A 21,967-nucleotide genomic window follows, 5' to 3' on the forward strand; every position below is an offset into this window, starting at 1 on the left:
TAACACCAAACTCAAAGAGACTTTTGGACTGTTCGGAAGATCCTTGATGACTACTAGGCTAGTCACTTGGCCTTGTGGGGCGCCGATGCCTCGTGCGTCGATTGGCAGTTACCCGACAATGACAATGACTGGCTGTATCATTTCGGGCCGATCACAAGAGTATCTACAAGGTCAATATATACTATTAAACTCGCCTCATCAAAAGCCCAACAGGGGTGGGCCAGTGTATTCCGCCAAACCTGCCCAGGTATGTGGGTGGTACCGAAGAATGGAGCGGTGTTGCCCTCATGGCAAAGGTATGGAGAGTGGAGATTTCCCGAGTCACCGCACAACAAGACCATCAATTCAGAGCCCATGTTTATGGCTATAAGAAGTCTCCTATTACCGTCCGAAAAACACGAACAGCATTGCACATCAACAGGGACCTGTCTCCGAGACACTTGCCGCATCACCCACTTTCTCCTTGTCCTCTCTAATTGCTATGTACTGGCAAACATGGCATGTTCTAGCGGCCATTGCAACAGTCGGGAGCTGTGCTTTGGCAAGCCCTTCCACTCCTTGGGTTGCGCAAGGCAATGCCAGCATTCGCTCTGCGCAGACGTTGGGAATAAGAGATATGGATACGTGTGAATTCGACCCGTCGGACCTTTCTCACATCACGACGCTGGCCGCCATAGGTGACTCCTACTCGGCTGGAATTGGAGCTGGAGACCGTCTTGGAAACATCGGTCAAGCATTCAGCACGGGTAGTGGTAAGTTACCACATCACCTTGATTGGTGGCCTTCCATGAACCATGCACTCACAAACTTCCCCAATGGATGATTAGATTGGGCTTGCAGCCACTATGATCAAGCGTATTCTGTCCTCGTTAATACTGATGAGCGTCTGGGCGATCCAGCAATACGGACGTTCCAATTTGAGTCCTGTTCCGGTGCAGTCATTGCCAACGTCCTCGACGACCAGATCCCAAAGCCTAGCGATGATCAGCAATTGATTTTACTATCAGCGGGTATGATCCATACCGCCCTGCCGAATGCTTTGTGCTCTTCTCTTTTCTTCGTCTTCCGTTGTGGACAGAACTAATGCGATAGGCAGTTATAGGTGGTAACGATGCTGAGCTTTCTAATGTTCTGAACCAGTGCATCTATCAATGGACAGCGCTCAACCCCCTCAAGGTTGCAGCAGCTAAGGCCAAGGCTCTTTACAATAAGCGGTATGGCTGGCTAGCAAAGAATGACTTTGATATATTAGCCAGCGGTTGTGACAAGCAGCTGGCTCGCACGAAACGTGTAATTAACGGAGAGGCCTTTGGCAGGCGCTTAGACTTCGTCATTGCGGCGGCGAAGAGAAAGCTAGGGTCAAAGTGAGTAACATCAGTCCTCTTCGAAATTTTCACGATTCTAACCGGATGCTAGTGGTATGATCTACTACACGGGGTAAGGCACCCATGGGTTCTACTATCCTTGCTAGAACGTTGAAAGTGTTATAGTTATGCTAAAATTTGGGCCGAAGACCTATCAACCGTATGTGATAGTGTTAGCTGGTCAACATGGAACCATGACGTGAGTATAGATTATTCAGTTTTCACTCCCAAGCCTGTCAAAGTACTAATTGCTCCTGTCAGGGATCGTCGGATTGGTTTCAGGATCCAGAGATGTTGACGAGCGCTCATCGCAAAAAGATGAACGACCTTGTCGATGAGGTCAATAGTCAAATTGTTAGTGTTGGCATCCATCACCTCCATGGTAAAGCTCTCGCTGATCGTCAACTTTCTCCAGTCGGCTGCAGTCGACAGGGCTGGCTCTCAAGTCAAATTTGTCAACTATGACTCTTACGTAGGTTATTTCAACGGTCGCTTTTGTGAAGCCGGCGTCGACGAGTCACCATCGGATAGCACGACAAGGTCATTGCTCCTGCCGCATCAGCAGCTAGACTTGTTGGACCCAGTGTACACTGACATCAATCATGTAGAGACGGTCTTATGTTCTACGAGCTCAGCAAGGGAGATCCCTTTGGCTCGAACCCTTACAAACGAAGCCAAGATTACCCGGAGAATGGCACTTTTGAGGGCTCTGTGAACCAGTACGCCGCGATAACACTTCTGTTGGACCCAGACGGCAAACTCTCCCAACAGACCTCGGTCTCGGACGACACTCTTGCTGCCACCCTCACGGAGTCGAAGCTGTCCCTCACTGCCGCGTCTGCGATCACCGATTACATCCCAAATATCCTACCAGACGGGTCAGATGAAAACCCCTTAGTCTCCGGCTTCGGACGATGAGAGTGTGTCGATTGCTAATAGCCGATGGATGCCGAACAAACAGATTACGGGCGCGTGTTCCATCCCCATGTTACGCTACATGAGCTCATTGCCAACTTAGTCATCTACGAGATGACGAACAAGAACCAAGTGGACCATGGATACCCTGAAATCCCAGAGCAGTTCACTTTGGACTCGTGCCCTTGGACCCCTGTCGATGTCGTCGATAACGACTCAGGTGAGAGTGCAGGTGGCCAGCAGATCGCCTTGGCATCGTACATCAACCCGCTCGCGGACCCCGCTGCTTGGACGCGGATGATCGACTACACATCTGACAAGGTGAGCGTTCTGGTAGCGAATGTCCTCAATGGACCGGACACCACGGTGAATGAGGACTGGGAGAAAGTCATCCTGCGGGCTAATGCCGCGGGCAAACGTGTTCTCGGCTACATGCGGACCGGGTATCTGGGAGTCAGCAATGATCACTTCCAGACCCGGCTGGGCTCAGCCGACCTTGCCGACTGGGTCTTACAGATCCAAACCGACATCGACCTGTGGTACACGCTGTACCCCGGCATGGTCGGCGGCATCTTCTTCGATGAGGGGTGGAATCAGTGCGGAGACAATAACAAGTACGCCGAGCTGTACCGATTCATCACTGATTATACGAAACGCATGCACCCCGGCGCGTTTACCGTTCTCAACCCTGGGGCCACAATGCCGCAGTGCTTTGAGCATAGGTCTGTATACCGTTTGGTCAGAGACATAAGATGGATAGCTAGACTGACCCTAGTTTACAGCGCGGATACACTCATGACTTTCGAAAATAGCTATGACACGTACGTGAACAACTACACGCCCAACCCCGATTGGACACCAAGCGACCCGCGCGAGCTCTGGCATATCATCTACAACGTCACGTCGGATGATGTGGCCAAGGTTGCGGCGCTGGCCCTCGAACGAGGGGCCGGATTGATCCACATCACTGATGACAACCTCCCGAATCCATACGATACTCTTCCGAACGATGACTACATGCAGATCATCATGAAGGCCCTTGACGGTGGCAAGCCTGCTGTTGCCGACCCCACCGCCTATGAAACGAACGGCGCGTCTGCATCTGCGCCCATCTCTTTGGCCGTCACCACCACGGACTACTCTTCTGTGAGCCTCAGCTGGGGCGCCAGCTCCCCGGCCCCGTACGCGTACTCGATCTACCAGAACGGCAAAGAGGTCGTCCGCCTCCCGGGCAGCATGACCAAGGTGACGATCGGCAACATCGACCACGGGATCTCCATCTCCTTCACGGTGCGGGCGATCGGGGCGGGCGGGAGCGTTTCCGCCGACTCGAACGAGGTGACGGCGACGACGCTGGAGATGCCCAACAACCAGCCGGTCACGAACGTCAAGGCCGGGGTGACCGCATCCAAGACCACGGTGAAGGCCGATATCCTCATTCCCTACGCCTTCCAGCGCGTCTTCCTGACCGACCCGGACACCGCCTGCGCGATGCCGGCGTGGCCCATCAACTACAACCTCGGCAACTACATCTGCACGCACTACATGGTCGAGAACGGGGCGCTGTTTAAGTACACCGGCGCCGCGCTGGCCGCGGGCGAGACCAACTACCCGTGGGCGTGGACTACCATCGACACCATCGCCGTCTCGCGTAGCGGCTACACGTGGACCTAGGAGCTCCCGATCGGCTCGGACGCCATCGACCCCAACTACTTCGTCGTCGACGCGCAGGGCTACGGCCCGCCCACCAATGTCTTTCCGCCCGTGCCCGAGCACCTGGGAGGACGCGACGCTCAGCGCCGGCGCGTACTGCACGGGCAAGGCGCCGTACGACTGCAAGGGCGAGCCCCTCTGCAGCACGCTGAACGTCAAGTGGTGCGACAAGGCGGTCAACCAGATGAACCGCGGCGTCACCGTCTACACCGCCAACCCGGAGGCGCTTGCCCTGTCCGGCAACTGCTGAGCCAGCTGGGAGCAGTTCGGCTGCTCTGTGCAGACCCGCGGCAAGGGCGAAACCGGCAAGGACTGTGAAGTTAAGTATTAGAAAGGTTAGAAGTTATTGACATTACGACTATTATACAGAAGATATACATAGAGACTGTTAACAGTCTGCTATATGTTCGAAGGTTACATGTAACAGACTACCCATGACAGCACTAATCTTTCCTATTCTAAATTAGACCAAATCCAGGATTTAAGTACAGATTATTCAAAGTTATTGATATTACAACTAGAATAAAATAAAGATACTCTTTTCCGGGTTGGAATCCACACATCTGCAGGTGTGATCCATGACATACCTCTTTACTGTACTAAAAAAAATCAACAGTCAACCACAGTAAATCTCTAATATGGTAACATACCAATAACATGGTGCCCGAAGAGCCACTTGTGATACTAGACAATACTATAAACTATCTTTTGACCACTCACTCCCCCCTTCTGTTGCACCGCAAGCCCCTCCAGAATATCATCCAACCCCCCAAACTCCCACAGAGGATTTGGTATGAGGGCTTTCGACTCCAACCAAGCCGGCAAATGCTTGAGATATTTCTTCCAGGTTGTCACATCCTGTGGTCTCTCACTATCGGTATCTTGGAAGTTGTTGTAGAGCTCGACATCCTTGGTGCGGAGATTCTCGCCAAAGACAGAATAGCACAGCGCCACATTCAAATTCACTCCGGGTGGCAGCCCGATCTCCTCCGCTGTGCGAGCCATAATACAAACAATATGTCCTCCAGCGGGCGAAAGCGTTCGCACAGCAGCCTTGGTGGTCTCGTACGTGCTGATGGTATCAAACACATGGCGCAACTTCTGATTTGCAGCACGCTGCACTTGTTCCACCCAATCAACATCCCGATAATCGATAACCACGTCCGCACCGTAGCCCCTCACAAGGTCATGGTTCCTCTTGGACGCGGTGGCAATCACGAAGAGGTTCGCCATCTTGGCGAGCTGCACCGCGAACAAGCCCACACTGGATGAGGCCCCATAGATGAAAATGGGGAAGGGTTCGTCAACAGGGTCGGTGGCATTGGGCAGCTCTAACCAGTTCAATGAGACTGTGGCGGTGGCCAGGGACAGGGAGATGGAGGCGGCTGCGGTGTCGCTCACTGAGTCGGGAACGGCGAATATGTAGTCGGGGTGCACCATGGCATACTGCGCAAAGGTCCCGCGTGGGGGATTCGTATCGCTCCCCATCACAAATCCGGCCACACGCTGGCCCTTTCGGAGCGAGGTTCCGTTCGGGTCGACCACCGTGCCGGCAAAGTCATCCCCGCAGACCACCCCCGGCTTGGCCAGTGCGATGCCATTAAGATCATTGCTCTGGGCCGTAGCATTGACTTTAATGAGAGCATGGCCCGGGAGCGGCTGGGGAACCGGGACCTGTTGAGACATTAACCGCTACTCCGTCGGGGACATGATAACGGATCCCGAATACGGCACCTGCCTTCTGGATTTCGGCTTTCCCTCCCTCGATGGTGACCAGGGCTCGCATACTGGTGCCGCTCATTGTGTTCGGGTATCGATAAGAATCTGCAGTCTTTCCTATTCCACCGTTCATGGTGCTTGTTCCATCTCTTTATACCTTTTGGTGGTCACAGCCGGTGGAGCTCGGACTTTGCCAAGAATACCGTTGATTGGGTGGCAGACGGGGGGGATCCATGATATCTCGGACTTTGCCAAGCTTCATGATCTGTCCCCGTTCCCATTCTTGCCCCTCCACCCTTGGATTACCTTAGCTACTGGCACGGCACTTACCAACTCACTCATAATCCGTTGACCCCCACCTCCTCTTTTTCTTAGCATCTCCCGTTCGATCTGCCACTATGGATCATCTCACTGGTCCGTTCACTTGTGGCTCCGTCAGTCTGCACCTTCCGGTGAACAGCACCGGAGACCAGCCAACTCTCAGTCCCTCGATGGAGCCCCCACAGTTGAGCATTTTATCGGTAGGTGTTTATCTGTCCATGTCTCTCATCCAGCCCATCACGCTTATCTCTGAACGCGTAGTGCATTGCGTGCAAAGAGCGCAAGGTAAAAGGCTTCCTCCTCTTCTCTTGGACAGTCGAAGGATCGTGGTTTGTCTGACTCTGATAGCTTCGCTGTAGCCGTGACCTTCCCCGGTGTAATCGATGCGACGCCCGTGGGGTGCAATGCGCGTACCCTCGGCGAAAGAAGCGGCGAACCGCCCGGATGTGAGCACCCCCCCCACAACCGCTTGCAGTAGCCCTGGAGGTTAGGTTTTACTTAGTGACACCGCCCCGGGCAGACGACAGGCGAATGACTCTGCCGCGGGAATTTCTGGTCTACTCGTAGTAGCAGCACCGGTACCGCGCGCAAAGCAAGGCGTTGGCGATCATCGCTCCGGGACTCCCGCGCGACTTCTGTCTGGAATCTCCTTCGGTCGTGGTGTGACCGAAAGGTCCTGCATAGCCGCAGTGGGTCCCCCGCAGATACTCGCAGACGCCATGGACGAGGTGAAGCTACTGAAGCAACAATACCACCTGAGAGCCGTGGTGACCGGGAGAGTCGAGATTCCCCGTCACTTAGCGAAACAATGGATCTACAGCAAGTCCTTTCTCTATTCTTCCCTTGGTGTGAGAGCCCCTTTCTGATCGTGGTTAATGTAGATTATTTTACCTCGGAGCCCACCGATATGTTCCAGAGCCTGATAAATAAGAAATTGATCAACGCCATGCCGAACATCATTGACTCGCCCAGAATTCGTTTGGAACCTGTCCTGTACGTTCTCTACTACGCAATCCTGTACATTGGATGTACATTCAGCGCCAACAATGGAACTGCCGAGCCAAACTTCGAATTGGCCGGCTCATGCTATCTCGCATGCTTACGGGTGCTCCCGGTGTGGCAACCACAGGCAGATGGCTCCGCTCTTGACTTCGTGGCAGCCTTGTTCATGGTCAGAACCTAATATGAGACCCGTCACGATGGCTGCTGACGGGACCGCTCCCAAACTATAGGTACGGATAGCTATGCTCTGCTGCGACCACGACCTCGCGTGGTTGATGCACCGCAATGCGTGTGCTTATGCCCAGAGATTCAACCTGCATAATCTCGACAGCGGCGATCAAACCGGACTTCAGCACGATGCGTCATGCGACGAAGGTCGCCGCGGGTTCTGGCAGATGATTCAAATTGACCTTCATGTCCGGCTGATTCTTGACAAGCCTGCCACCATCACGGCGGGTGCTTGGAATGTCAATCTCCCTTGGCTCAGCGCGAGGTCCAGGCCGCCGCCAGGCGATGTGAAAGCGACCGCGTTCCTCATTACCTCACAGATGGCGATGATCTTGTTGCAATTCTTCACCTTTTTCGACAACGCAGTGGCGGGGGGCCAAGAAGATCTCAGGCAGCGAACAAAGAGACTATGCCAGGAGATTCAACACATCTTCGCCAACTGGCAGGTGGTACGTGCGATCTGATGTATCTGGCGGGGTTTAGTTCTCCAAGGTCTCGCTGACGCTCGTTCAGGATGAATGGTTTGCGGCCCCATCGGACAGGAAAGTCGACAATTGCTATAAATCAGACGTGCTGCTGGCTGGGTATACATATATCATCTTTATGCTTCGAAAGGTTGAAGGCCTTGAACATGAGCCAACCGAGGTCTCCCAAGCCGGCTCCGTGTCCTTGATAGTTCGCGATGCATCGCGGCGTATCGTCGAACTACTAAACCATATGCTGAAATTATACCCGAACCCGCAGGGACTGCTTTGTGTCCTGGGATACTACAAACCCGAGCTCGCGGTCGGTCTTTTGTATTCCCAGGTCATAGATACTCCCGACACTCTGGAATCGAGGGCGGATGCAGAGAGGCTTCGAGAATTGGGTGGTTCTATCCGGGACATCATTACTCGCAGGCAGGATCTCACACCGCTAGCTAGAGCAATAGAGGCTCTGGATGGAGCATTGCCTAAAGAATCTCTGTCCAGTGAATAATACTTTTAAGGCACAACGTTTCACAACAGTTATTCATGGAACATCCACTCAGCAAATGACGATGTTAGTGTTCCTACGTAACCTAGCCATGTGACCCAAACCAGTTCATCAGACGTGTTCATCCATGAAGAAGATAGGTAGATCGATTGGTTGAGTGACGAGGTAACTTGTATGACTTTTGGAAGAAATGCTATATATCGACTGTTCCTGGAATGTTAAGGATTTTGGCCTTGAATGTCCCTTGCCGATATTCTCTCTATGAAAAAACAAATGTTTCATCAATGTGTACATATTTTACTGTAATTTTATCAAGGCGTGGTAGAGATGTAGAGGTTGTGGGACCTTGATTCTAGTCGAATTCCTTTGGCCCCAAGTTCTGTGGATACTTGACATATCGCTGATACCAACAGAATACGTGATTTTGGGACTCGCGGATGAAATAATATAAGACAACAATCCGGGCTAAATAGGTTTGGGTCAGCTTCTGGGTGGGTACCGTAGACAGCGACACCTTTTCATTCGAGTAGTCGGCGCTGCACGTACAAGCGAGGCGTAAGCAGGATTGAGCGACAATGTCTCGGTACCGCTGCAGGTAACAGCCGGCTCGTTCCTCCGCCTCTGCCTCCGAGTCTCTCTTTCAACACCAATTCGGCCGGTTTCGTTCCGTATGGTCGGGAGGCTAAAGAGCTCCGTCGGCCTGATAACGATTGCGACTTGTTGGCCACATTTGTAGAGAACTGTACATCAAGCATTGGTAAGGAATGGAGCGCTGCAACCGGGCGCTGACCCTGAAAATAATGGCCTACAATAAGACCCGTGTCCACACCGTTTACCCTTTACTCGCTTGTTCTGCTTATATAAATGCAGTCCATTCTTTTATCTTTTGTCCCTATCCTCTTGTGCTTCATTCCAAGGTGGCCTCTTTACGTTGATCTATGCTGGAAATCTAGCAATCCCCGCCTCGGCAGACAAGCAGGCTATTATAAGTACCTTCCGTAACGCGGGAGCAGTTCACTAAAGATTCTCTATGCTCCAGGTAATTGGAGCTCTTTAATGCCGAAATCGAGCCCTTTTTGTCCAGAATTATTAAGGAAAGTGTATAATCTGATCCCGAGATTACTGATCTCCTCGGCCACAATACCAAGTGCATGGATAATATCCCTACTACCAGCCGGTTCTTTTGCTACAAGATTCTCAACTAGCAACTGGCGGTGGTCTTTGCAAGGAGGCGTTCTTAGCAGACACTTGGACGTTGTAACATACTGGCCGGGGAACCTGGGTCAGTACTGCTCAGACTATTAAGATCAAGCCCGGAAAGAAGGCTTAGCGGCTTCATCGGAACTAAGAGCAACAGAGTATCCACAAGGGTTCTGGATTGAATGCCCTGAAGCAAGTATCAATTTTCTTTTTTATAGTAATCCGCTTTACAAATCTTAATAATTGTAACATGTATTCCCTTGGACAGTTATCCCTGGAATGATATATTGGCTAATAGTATAGATACCACAAATATCACGTTAAGTGAGAAGATTATCTATGGCAGTGGCCAAAAATTGCAAGAACAATAAGTATCGCCGGGGGCTCTTGCATTGAGCTTGCAAGCCAGCTATTTGACTCCAGAGAATGTGTAGTATTTATAGTCCCAATGCATGTGGCTTTGGACATGACAGAAAGGGCGCAAGGCAGCCTTCTCTCCTACGTCGAGTCTCCTATTCGGGGGCAATGCACCGGGGGAAAGCTACGAGACTGGTGCCTACTGGGTCAACACAGCCCAAATCATTGAAATTGGTCCAAATAACAATTACAGTTCCTTTACTACAACTATGACTAGTGGCCTATTTTCGCGCATGCCGGGCCTGGCGGTCCACTGGCTAATATTAATTTCATTTCTATTTACTATTCCGTCTGTCATCGGCACCACTATTGGGGCCTTGATCGGCTTCCGCATGGCCGTAGACCCGATCTGGGCCGCGGCCTATACTGACAGGGACTTGGTTAGCCTTATGAAAATGACCATGTACCCAGCTCTATTTGTCAAGTGAATGCTTGTGGTGCTGTCGCTGGGCGGAGGTATGTGGCCCACTCACTTTATTGCTCCTCCTTGTTTGTGCCTCTCCCACTGACTCGCAAACTGCATTCAGTTAGAACTCTATGGCTATTTACTCCACCGCCCTGAGCATCCAGCAGTTAGCTAGCCCTCTCCAGGCAATCCCACACTTTGTCTGGAGTCTGCTAGTTTCTATTATTTTTCCTAATCCTCGGTATTGCTGGGAAAGACCGACTATTAGTATTCTTAAACAGTATTCTTTTATAATAGACTATGATTTTACTATTTTTTGCTATAATTATCTTTAGTAAATACTGGTGCTTCTACAAAGGATCCTCTACTAATTACAGCCTTAAGGGCTGGAATTTCCCGGCTGTAATATCCGGGGAGCTTGCTGGTCTCCCAGTATTTCTGATTAGATAAATAGGTGTAATACTGGGCATGATACAGATCTATTATAACAGAGTTCTAATAGGGCTGATTGGCCGAGGAGAGAATATTATAATTTTTCTAGTAGTTAAGTTCATCCCGCTGCGAATTTTGGACCTAAGATATTTGGGTAGATAGATCGATTACACCTGTCCATGGTGATAATATAGTATGAAGATTACAATACACCCATTTCTTGGAGATTATTCATTGCATATCTAAAATGGCCTGGACAAAATCGTCCGTAAAATTACGCTCCCAGTCTAGCTCTGTCTTCAGTGGCTGCCATCCCAACTCCCGGGCCAGAGATGCCCGCGCCCGACAACTATTATTTAGATTAGATTATAATTCACGGCAGGGGGCCGGAAGCAAAGGAACCATACCTGGAAGCAAACCCAAGCTCCAACTCCTGTCTGGTAGCGGCAATGCCGAGGGAAAGCGCCTCTTCCACAGTGATGGCTCGTGGGTCCGGAGCTTCCAGCCAGCCTAGCGTAAAGCCCACGCGCGCCAATCCGGCGGCGAGCTCCGGCCAGCTTGACCTTCCAGCACTGGCGAAAAGAATTCTCCGCATCTTCCACAGTATTTCAGAATTATCCGCTAGCACACGGCACAGAAGCAGCTCGTAAAGCCTGGCAAGATCTTGAATATGGACATAGTCAATAGCGCCTGTACCAAGATAAACAGCCCGTCGAGCTCGGATGGCAGCTACTGATAGCATCGGAATATACGCTGCACCTCTCTTGTTGAACGGGCCCGTGCCGAATCCGTAAATTATCGGGGCCATGATGGTGTACGTCCGGACCCCAGTCTCTTGAGAGCGTTGGGCGAGGAGTAAATCAGTGGTCCGGGGCCCATAGACCTCGCAGTCCTGCCGACGCCACATGTACTTTACTAAATTATCCCATCTATCGTCGAACCAAGGAGTTTCAACATCACGCTGGGCCGTGGCCGCATCATGAAGATTTGCAGTGGTGGATGTCTATAGATCCAGCGGTTTGTGGTGAGTGAGCCGATAAAAGATGTCGGGACTCTGCGTCGTCACATACGTGGATCATGTACACTGCGCTCCCGGTAAGCGTGCGTCGAATCCCGAGGCCATCGATCAGGGCTTCCACGGAGTCGTGCCCAAAGTCAGCCGCGCAGTGGATGATGACTAGGATGTTGGAAGAGGGGAGGGAATGTTAGTCCATTGATGAAGAGAGGTCTTGCGTGGAGTGGATGTCTGCATACCATCATGCTGGGTGGCTATAGACGCCAGTAGCTCAAGATTATCCGGGCCAGTGAAAGAAATAGTTTTTACACCGTATTTTGCCCAAACCTCCGAGCGATACCTATCCTCAATCAGAACGGATATTTCCAACCGTCGGATTTTTGGGTCGACTGATCGCAAAAGCCCGACCAGTACGGAGCCGCCGAGATAGTCTGCTGGTCCAGTGAGCAGGAGCTTGGTTTTGATCTGTGGCATGCCGAGTATGACAGTTCCGCAACATTTACTCCCAGCCGTAACGTCTGAGCTCCTATCTTCTTGATTGAACAGTTATCATTTATGGACGCATGGACGAGGAGAAGAGAGAGCTCAGTCGTGCTCCGCAGCGGACGCGGGCATCCGCCGTGGCTTCGGTGCCGAGCGATCGAGCTTGTCCCGTGTCGGGCTTATCGCGTTGACAGAACTCCCATTTGCCGAATGGCTGGAAAGCTCTCGCTTGTCACTACGATCGCAGAAGATTGAGCTGGCGCCCGTTAATTTCCCCGTCGCAATGATTGGCCTAGCATGGTCACATCGGTGTCAACGATAAACCACTGGAAGGACACATCGGGTGCCAAAGATTTGGGACATCATTCACCTGGTGAGAGGATACGGCAGCCGATGTGACACCCGCAACGACAAATCTACTACCGTAAAGTAGACGACGCTCGGGTAACTTGGTCCTGCTTAATAGGTAAAGTGACATTTCCGCAATAACTATAGATCTTATAGATGGCATATGGCTCGTGGACTCGGATACATGACGTTGCTAGACTTAACTGAGATCTTTGAAACAACTCACTCCCAGTCGAGGGCCGCACATCCGACGGTGAAATTTACCCGCCAAGGACTCCATTCGTACCCGTATTGACCCGCGCGAAGATTTCCCTCCGGAAATCGATGGCCAAGTCCATGGACTGGGGGTCTCCGGCGGGCATTAGCTGCGACATGTATAATCCACATGTCGCGGAAGTTCGATCAATCCACTACCGACATGACCCAAGTCGCATTAGCAATGGAAATATGGGGTTCTTACTTGATCCCAAGATTCACTTGGAAACTCACCCAATAACAATTTGGCAGGCCCTGCCAGGAGAGCGTTCCCCGATGGCAGATACCCGGCACGTCTGCAGTGTGAAGGGTCCCTCCGTAACCATATTGCCAATCCTTACTCGGAACGCCGGCCCGGACCATGGGGCCTAGCTCGGGATCCTGCGTCACTGAGAGAAGCGCGCGTGCATCCTTCAGCTGAGGGGTGAACATCTGCTCCACTGTTGCTCGACCGAGAAGCTTCTCATCGTTGGCGAGCAATGAGACCAGCACTTTCAGGTAGTCCGCGGGGGTGCAGTAGAGTCCTCCCCCGCCAAGATCATCGCCGGGGTCCCGGTTGGGCCCGCGAAAATAGGGCTGCGTACTCACCAGTTCGCCCGTACCCGAGCGCGCCGTTGTATCAGCCAGCTGTTCGCGCAGTCGATCGTGCTCGAGGGGGCGAAAGGTGACCATTGTCATTCCGAGAGGCTCAAAGATGTGCTTTTGCATGTAGTCCCCCAGGCGGCAATCTCCATTTAGCCTCTCTACTAGCTTGCCCGCCCAATCCATGGAGACACTGTAGGCCCATCCTTCCCCCGGTTCGTAGACCAGTGGGGTGACGCACCGTTCGCGCTATGTGTTCAAAATTGTCATCACGGGCTGAACGGCTGGTCGCGCTTCGGGGGCGGCAGAAGAAGCGGGGGACTTACCACGGGCCATTCCCAGTCCAACATCTCCTCGCCGTGGATCTCCCTCCACCTTCGAAGGTTGGGATTCAAAAAATCATAGGTCATCCCACTCTGCTGAGTGAGTAGGTGGTGGACGGTGATGGGTGTGGTGGGCTTGCGCAGCAGGGGCTGGTTGTCTGACCCGAAGCCCGTCAAGATGTCAAGGGCGCCAACCTCGAGAAGGTGGCGGCTGACCTCCGTATCCAGGCCGATCTTCCCTTGCTCCACCATCTGCAAGGTGGCGATGGTGGTTAACAGCTTGGTGCATGAGGCTATCCACAAAGGGGTGTCCACGGTCATTGGTCGAGCGCGCTCAGGCTCGACGGAGGTCATACCCCGCGCCTCAGAATGTATGATATTGCCTACTCCGTTACCGCCATCACGCCGATGGTCCTGAGGGTGAGTGAAGAACGTCCAAGCATGAGGGGAGGGTGGATCCACTGTACCTGCGCTATCTGCGGCCATCACGACTGCGCCCGGGGTCACCTGATTTGGGCCTGGCGCCGTGGCCGACTGGAATCGCTGACTCCAATTCATTTTTAGACCGTGGAAGGGGGTCTTGTCGCAATGCCCAGATATGCTCCCTGGGTGATAGGAGATGGTGGAAACGCATGGGTGTCTTGCCGATGTTCTAGTTCTTTAATATCCGTCACTCTCTAGTGCTCAGTGCTAGATGTCCATGCTCCACTGCTGATGTCGTCCAAGCAGCGAGAACACCGACCCTCGGTCGCCGCCTTCAGGCTCCGTCGTGATATTGCCGACCCCGCTTGCGGGGCTGGGACCCACTAGCTTATCAATCATGGTCGAGGACAGGTGTCCCGTTCATTCCCAACAGGCAGGAGCAGACGAGGGGCAGCTTTATCGCCATGGACTGGCGAGCGGGGCCTCACCGGCGGAGGATCCGAGCGGGAGCAGAACCAAAGTGGAACTCGGCCGACGACAACTAGGGTTCACTACCCGACGCTAACCCCTCAGTCTCAAAACGCTTCACTCCCTGGCCGGGTTATATGAAGGCATCGGCGAGTCGTGCCTGTCATCTGGAAACTCGCATCAACTCAGCAGCCTGAGTACGCACCTGTTCGATTTGTTCTCAAAAGAGTGGACCACCACTGCCAGCATGCGTTTGGAATATCTCCCCGAATCCCCACGCAACTTGTCGGCGCAAGACGAGGCAATTTGCGAACGCATTCGGGCCCGTCGAGGTCCTGCTGGTTTACTCGGCATTGACCGTACACTTCTCCATGCACCCAAGATTGCCGATGGTAGGTGACGAGCTCGGACGGCAACGTCAATTGACTCGCTGACCCACGAAAACCTAGGATGGAGCTCCCTTCTCAGTGCTGTTCGCACGCAGAGCTCGTTGACCGAAGACATCAAGGAGATCTCCATTTGTCGCCCGTGCCGATTGAACACCACCTGGACCGAGTGGCAGCCCCACGAGACTCTCTTGCGCAAGGCACCAGGCATGACGGAGGAAGGAGTCGAGGTGGTCAAGCAGCGGCACCCCCACCACCAGGGCAGTCTTAGCGATCGCCAGTGGGCGGTACTGCAGTACGCCGATGCAATGACAGGCGCAGTTGATGTGCCCCTTGCTTTGGTCGATCGCCTCAAGGAGGTCGGCTTCAGTCCCCAGGAAATCGTCGAGATCACGGCCACCGTGGCAGCGTACAATTTCACCTGCCGATTCGTGCTAGCGCTCGATGTCAGCGAAGGCCTTGCTGCTGCACCGCCCTGGTTCCGTGAGTGATGCGAGGGCGATCGTCGCGGATGGTGTTGGGGTTATTCCAGTGAGTCCCGGTGTCGATTGGAACGAGGTGCATAGCCGCGCAGGCAGGACATCATGGCCAAAGCTATCTTGAACAATCCGACGAGCTCTATTGCGTTGATCATCAGTATTCTTTGCACCCGTGGTGCTACCCTGTCGTGTCCAAGCCGTGGCGTACACGCAGAGATCCCAAGTACAGACGTACAGGCGTCTGGCAGACATATCGTTCCTCAAGATCTGCGACCAGCATGAAGGGTGCCCTGACCCGCCAGATGCCTAAGGCACCCGGGCGGCTATGTATATACGTAGCGCGGAGCAAAAGCCCTGCAGGTCTTTTTTTACTCAGTTTGATCATCTTCTACTTATAGCTCTATCCTGATGTTATTTTATATTAAATTATGTTACCATATGATCTAAGATGCAAGAGATGGAATTTATATACAAAATCCCTGTGTTTAGTTTTAAATGGAAAGTCGCTTAGAAAGGCGTTGTGATAGAGTATGTAAGGGCCTTGCGAGCCCTTCCAACCTTTGCAATATCAATCCCGAAGGAATATATATAAAAGAAGGCCTAAGGCATCAGCTATATAACAACTAAGTAAGGTAGTTGCAGAACCACCCAAGGCAGCAGTAGTCCTATAAAATTAGATAAATTAGTAATAATATCTTAAAATATAATACTATTATTTTACCTATTATAATATGATATTTATTTGCTATACTATTTTACTCTTGAATTTTTATAATCTTATTATTTATACTCTATAAAATGGTCCTGTAAATAATAATAAAATATAAAATATAAAGTTTAATTAAACATAACTTTCTAAATATGATTATAGAAAACTATATATTAGCTGTAGAAAAAAGACTTTTATATTAAAAAAAAGTTCAGATTCCTATTTAAAAATTTTCCAAATATTTATATTTACTAGAATAAATTATAGAACTTAAAAATATTTTTAGAATCAGCTTTGTAAAAAAGTACTTATAAGCAGATCTAGAGTGGCTAACAGCCAGGTCAGGTCAGGTTAATTGGAATTTTTATACCTAACCGCCAGGTTATGGCTAGGTTAAGAAAATTTTTATATCTAACTACAGTATAGCTAAAAATCGGACGGTTAACTATTTTAACTATTTTTAATACTAAGATTTATCTATTATACCTTTTTAGCTTTAGTACAGTTAAGATATATTTAGATTAACAGATTATTAATCTAACTATTTTAACTGTTGTTTAAAAGTATACAAAAAAGGCTTTTTAAATTGAATAAAAATAACTAAGTAAAGTATTACTATCTTTTCTATCTTTATATTTATAAAATAATAAGGAATTCCTGGTGGTGCTGATAAATTGCAGCTTTTTATAAAATTATTACTTTTACAGTTGTTACGGGATGGATGGATTGTGCTAATCAAAACGTGCCTTAGAACAAGAAGAAATAGCTGAGAAGCTATTTCATCTGTTTGTATAAAATTCTTTTATATGTGCGCTAAGCTAGTGCTAGTTTAGTATTTAGTATATAAAATCTCAGATACTAACTAGTGCCTAAAGCTGAGCTTTATAATAAAATCTTAGTCTTATAATAAAAGCCCTTTTTTTTTCTTTTTAGTATTTTTTATAGCTTTTATTTATACAAACAGCTGTTTAGGGTTCAGAGTAATAGTTTTATACTTTAGCCTTTTTTAAATAATATTATAGCTGGTTAGTAGGTAGTATATATATAGGCAGGGCCTGTATTACTTATTATAGTATTTTTTTTTATATAAACCTTTTTTATCCAGTAAATACAGTAATCCTTTAGTAAATAAAATCTTTTTTTTCTATATATTCCCCTTTTTATCCAGTAAATATAGTAATCCTTTAGTAAATAAAATCTCTTTTTATACTATTTATACAACTGGTTCCGGGGGTGTGGTTAGGCTTAGCCTTTAGTATTATATAAAGTATACAAAGTACTATATAAAAAGGCCACCCCCCCCCTTTTTAGCTTTTTTTTTTAATATATCTTCTTCTCTTTCTTTTTATTACTAATCTGTTTTTTTTCTATCTGTATAATTCCTATTATTTTTTCTGTTTATTAATATTATACCTTTTTTTTTTAATACTAGGGCTGGTAAGCCTAAATATTTAGATAATATACTAATTTTTATTTACTATAATTCTTTTTAGATCTCTTCTGCTTTTACTAACTGTAATTTATTTTTTATATTTATATAATATATAACTATTTATAACCCCCGTACTAGTAATACAGAGTACTGGATTACTATATAACTAATAGTATATAAAAATAAAGTTTTATTCTAACTTTATTATACTTTAAACCAGTAATATATTTAGTATTTCTTTTACTATAAATTTATAATAAAGGTTGGTATTTTTACTATAGTTTAAATAAAAAAGTCTAATAGTATTTTTATATAAAATACTAATAGAGTTAGATATATACTAGGTATCTTTTTTATATCAACAGCCTTCTAATTATATCCTATGGTTTAGTAATACTATATTATTATAAGTATAATAATTAAATAAAGTTCTGGCAGACTGTATAGCTGTCTGAATAGTAAAGCAGAACCTATATAAACTATAAGTTTAAAGATTATAGTATATATTATAGCTACTATAATTTAGATAAGTCTAAATATAAGCCCGCAGCTATTACTGCTCTTTTTTAAAATATTATTAAAAAATTAATAGATTAAATTAGTATATAAGCTGAATTTGGTATGGTAGTATTTAATTTTTTTATTAGATTAAACACAGCTTCTTTTAATTAGTTTTAAAAAATTAAAAAAGGCTTTTTTTTTTTTTTTTTTTATATTTTCTTTTCTTTTTTTTTATATTAGGTTCGTACGAACCAAAGCTGAGGGGGAAGAGTATTAGTATAGTTTTTTTTTTATTTTAGTTTTTAATTAATTAATAGTTAGTTAGGGTTTGGCTGGGACTGCAGCTGCTATTATACAGCTGCTTTTATATTATTAAATACTAAAGCTGGTTTCCAGGTTGGTTTTATATAGTTTTTTTATTTAATAAAATACTATAATTAGCTCTTCCGGTCTTTTATTATATACTATTTATTAAAAATTTCTTTAACCTTATATTCTTTTTTACTGTTAATTATTATAGGCGGTGGTTGTAAGTTTTTTTTATTTTATAATAGTAATATATTGTCAGGAACTACTTGACGCAGTAGACACATTGATTAGGTAAGATAAAAGCAGTTAGAAGTAGTCTCCTATTAATTATAAAACTAATCCTTAGGGATCCCCAATCCCCTAAGGATTTTGAGTGCTTATATACATTTTGGAAAAAAGAAGTCAGCTTTATACTAATATAAAAACCCGGATTAGAAGCCTAATAAATTAGTAATAATAGCAGTATTAAAGTAAAAGACTGATAGCTGTATACTATAAATATTATATAATAATTTATACTCCTCCGCCAAGCCGGACTACCTAGTCCGGGGTATAGATAAGAATAGCTTTAATATATAGCTAAAAAAAGCAATTTAAATATTTAATAATACTTTAACAGGCTATACAGCTAGTATTGCTATAATAGCAGGGCTATTAATATAATATTATATTACTTTATATTATATTAGATATAGTAAATAAAGGATGTATATTATCAACAACCCAATTAGGGTTTAATATATATTATATTTATAAATAGTATTTAAATTATAATTAAACCTATAACCAGATAAGTATTAATGTTTTTTTAATAGTTATATTAAGCTAATTAGGATTAGATATTAGTTAGTATACTTAAAAATACTGCCGAACTTTTAATAATCTTAGATTAGTATAAGAAGTTTTTTATTATTACCAGTAATAATAATTTTAACTAGTTTTTTAAACTTTATCTTTCTGTTTATAAGTTGATTCTAGTGCTTACAGTTGGTTTTAAGACTGCTAAGCTGGCCTATTACTATAAATATAAATTAACTAAGTCTTCTAAGGCTAAGATTTAGATATATTTTTTTATAGATTTCTAATTAAAGTATAAGCTAATTTTCCAGCTGTATTTCCCCTTCTATTACAAGTTTATTACAGGTTATTATACTATTACTAAAAATCTGACTATACTTTATTTTTTTTTTAGTAATAATAGCTATATTTTATAGACTAGTACTAAGTAGGCTTTTTTTACTGGAATCTGCCATAAGGTTAAGGCTATATACAGTAATATAAAATCTTTTTAAAATTACTGTATTTAAAAGGTTAAAAATACTTGGTCTTTTTCTGCTTATATTTTTTAATAGAAACAACCTTGCTCTGGTTTTGTTTAGTAAGTTTTTAATAAAAGTCCGGCTTATTTGCAGAGGTGTTTTATTTAATTAAATATATTAATATAATCTTTTAACTATATTTAATATAGTAATTTAATAGTAGTTTGGTTGCTTTTTTTATATTTAGAAATAAGAATTTATTTACTGCCCCAACTTCTTCTTTTACTTTCTATAATTTTATATTACTTACTGGGTATTTTCTATAAATTCTTCCAGTACTTATTTATTATATTTACTCAGCCAGTCCTTTTATTTAACTAGAAAATATTATTTGCTTTTAAAGATTTATTTATTTTTAATATTCTTAACTTTAAACTCCTCTTTTTTTTCCAGTTCTGGGGGGTAGAGTTTATTTATTAATTCTATATTAGATTCCTATTATTCTAATAATAATATATGGAAGATGTTGTAGATTTAACTATAATAATTAAATAAAGAAATTTAATATATTTAGATTTTAATAACTGCTAGAACCTTTAAGGGCCTGATATACTAAAGGGCTAACTTTTTAAACAGGGTCTTAATCTTTAGATTTCTAGTAAACAGCTTTACTAAATCACTCTTTTTAAAGGTTATTGGTTAATAATTTTTATTATAGTATTTTACTTAGATCTTATTAACTTTTTGCTAGTAATTCTATAACTTTTTTTATAATACAGCTAATTTATTAATTTGGTTTTTAGCTGCAGGAACCCCTTTTTATAGTATAATATTCTTAGTATAAAAATAAAAATCAGGCAAATAGCTTATAAAGGCCTTAAAAGGCAAATACCCAGTAATAGAATTTAAAATATTATTATAAATAAATTAAACAAAAGGCAGTAGAGCCGGCTAATTAAGCTGATTCTTATTAATAAAATAATATAAATATTATTTAAAAGTCTGGTTTATCTATTCTGTTTAGCTATTAGTTTAAGGTCGAAATACTGTTAATAACCATAGTTTAACCTAGATATAATATACTATTTAAAACTAGAATTTACTAGTAAAAAGGGAGCCTTTATTAAAGACTATACCCTATAATAAACTATATTATAGTTTAATTTCTCTATAAAAAAGTTCAGCAAGTTCTGGGGCAGTAATAGTATATAAAATAAAAAAAAAACAACACCACTTTATAAACCTATTAATAATAATAAGAATTAAATCCTAAATATTATTTTTTGTTATAATAGGGGGTAGTTCTGTAATAAAATCTATAAATAGTTTACTAAAGGATTGATTTAGAATTAGTAAAGATTTAAGCTTACTATAGGGCTTATACTTAGTAAAAATAATCCCCTAACAGACTGGATATTTCCTAATATAGGTAACCACATCTTTATAAAGGTTTACCCAGTAAAACTTCTATTTAAAAAGGACTTTTATTTTTAACTGCCTAAAATAGCCTACTAGCCGGTTATTATAATAAAAACTAAATAAATATTACCAAAGACATTTTTTTATAGGAATATATAAGCAGTACTTATAAATAATAAAATTATTCTTATTAATTTTTTAATACTTTAGTCCTGGATTGCCTTATAAAACAGTAAGTTTTTAATAATATATTTTTATATCTTCTTTTTAGATTCTTCCAATTAGAGAATATAGTTTTTTATTAATCTTAGGATATAAAAAGTTTTTATACTTATATATTTAGAACGCTGCTGATATACTAATATATTAATTATAGAATATTTTTATTCTAATAGTCTAGTTAGCTGTTTTTATACCAGCTTCCCAGTTTTTTTAACCTTTTTAGAAGCTTAATACTATACAGATACTAAATTCAGGGCTTTTTTATAAAAATATTTTATTATATTTAAACTAGAATTTTACCTGGACTAGTTAACAATCTGTTAAGAATTTATTAGCTATTTAATACTATATTATTTTTAGAACCTTCTTATTAGATAGGACTTTTAAAATCTTTTTTATTTTTAATAGTAGGTTAGTAGGGTTGCGCCTGCCGGACTAATACTAAATAATAAAATTATATCTACTAAAATATATATACTATTAAGTCTAACAGCTATTCAGTCTTAGCTGTTTTATAAATATCTAAAGATTTTAATAGTTTAAAAAAACCTCTACTATATGCAATAGCCCTTTAAGATATTAATACTAATACTTAAAAAAATAAACAATAGCAACAAGCTTTTAATCTAGGGTTGAATAGTAAGTTTTAAAACTATTTAAAA

At 44.6% G+C, this 21,967-nt stretch overlaps 6 protein-coding genes across 6 annotated transcripts; 3 read left to right on the top strand and 3 right to left on the bottom strand.

Annotated features, from left to right (window-relative positions):
- Positions 1–481: 481 nt before the first annotated feature.
- Positions 482–4,242, top strand: BO82DRAFT_416672 (fibronectin type III domain protein; the record flags this gene model as incomplete). The annotated part of the gene is made up of 12 exons (XM_025640002.1): positions 482–752; positions 939–1,010; positions 1,103–1,364; positions 1,417–1,437; positions 1,491–1,563; positions 1,647–1,718; positions 1,780–1,904; positions 1,973–2,261; positions 2,304–3,001; positions 3,062–3,923; positions 3,954–4,031; positions 4,063–4,242. The coding sequence occupies 12 exons, from the start codon at positions 482–484 to the stop codon at positions 4,240–4,242; spliced, it is 3,003 nt and encodes a 1,000-aa protein (XP_025491251.1).
- Positions 4,243–4,676: 434 nt separating this feature from the next.
- Positions 4,677–5,789, bottom strand: BO82DRAFT_337087 (zinc-binding alcohol dehydrogenase family protein; the record flags this gene model as incomplete). The annotated part of the gene is made up of 3 exons (XM_025633380.1): positions 5,731–5,789; positions 4,899–5,666; positions 4,677–4,850 (listed from the first exon to the last, which is right to left on the bottom strand). Exons 1-3 carry the CDS (start codon positions 5,776–5,778, stop codon positions 4,677–4,679), a joined length of 990 nt encoding a protein of 329 aa, XP_025491252.1. The 5' UTR covers positions 5,779–5,789.
- Positions 5,790–6,974: 1,185 nt separating this feature from the next.
- On the top strand, positions 6,975–8,250 carry BO82DRAFT_355028 (fungal specific transcription factor domain-containing protein). The gene is made up of 3 exons (XM_025635334.1): positions 6,975–7,203; positions 7,265–7,711; positions 7,776–8,250. Exons 1-3 carry the CDS (start codon positions 6,979–6,981, stop codon positions 8,238–8,240), a joined length of 1,137 nt encoding a protein of 378 aa, XP_025491253.1. The 5' UTR covers positions 6,975–6,978; the 3' UTR covers positions 8,241–8,250.
- A 2,673-nt stretch (positions 8,251–10,923) lies between these two features.
- On the bottom strand, positions 10,924–12,181 carry BO82DRAFT_416690 (uncharacterized protein; the record flags this gene model as incomplete). Its single annotated transcript, XM_025640003.1, has 4 exons — positions 10,924–11,041; positions 11,100–11,695; positions 11,763–11,869; positions 11,947–12,181. 4 exons carry the CDS (start codon positions 12,179–12,181, stop codon positions 10,924–10,926), a joined length of 1,056 nt encoding a protein of 351 aa, XP_025491254.1.
- Positions 12,182–12,724: 543 nt separating this feature from the next.
- Positions 12,725–14,256, bottom strand: BO82DRAFT_384045 (serine hydrolase domain-containing protein; the record flags this gene model as incomplete). The annotated part of the gene is made up of 4 exons (XM_025638074.1): positions 12,725–12,948; positions 13,028–13,624; positions 13,702–14,081; positions 14,166–14,256. 4 exons carry the CDS (start codon positions 14,254–14,256, stop codon positions 12,799–12,801), a joined length of 1,218 nt encoding a protein of 405 aa, XP_025491255.1. The 3' UTR covers positions 12,725–12,798.
- Positions 14,257–14,836: 580 nt separating this feature from the next.
- Positions 14,837–15,466, top strand: BO82DRAFT_432952 (carboxymuconolactone decarboxylase family protein; the record flags this gene model as incomplete). The annotated part of the gene is made up of 2 exons (XM_025640834.1): positions 14,837–14,981; positions 15,039–15,466. 2 exons carry the CDS (start codon positions 14,837–14,839, stop codon positions 15,464–15,466), a joined length of 573 nt encoding a protein of 190 aa, XP_025491256.1.
- Positions 15,467–21,967: the final 6,501 nt, after the last annotated feature.

This window comes from Aspergillus uvarum, assembly GCF_003184745.1.
Source record: "Aspergillus uvarum CBS 121591 unplaced genomic scaffold BO82scaffold_32, whole genome shotgun sequence".
Classification (NCBI taxonomy): Eukaryota; Fungi; Ascomycota; class Eurotiomycetes; order Eurotiales; family Aspergillaceae; genus Aspergillus; species Aspergillus uvarum.

Bases quoted from the DNA above. Each gene is read 5' to 3' on its own strand.
- BO82DRAFT_355028 (XM_025635334.1), top strand. From the start codon at position 6,979: ATGCCGAACATCATTGACTCGCCCAGAATTCGTTTGGAACCTGTCCTG. The intron at 7,204-7,264 runs GTCAGAACCTAA...CCCAAACTATAG, and splicing joins TCGTGGCAGCCTTGTTCATG to GTACGGATAGCTATGCTCTG. The intron at 7,712-7,775 runs GTACGTGCGATC...ACGCTCGTTCAG, and splicing joins TCTTCGCCAACTGGCAGGTG to GATGAATGGTTTGCGGCCCC.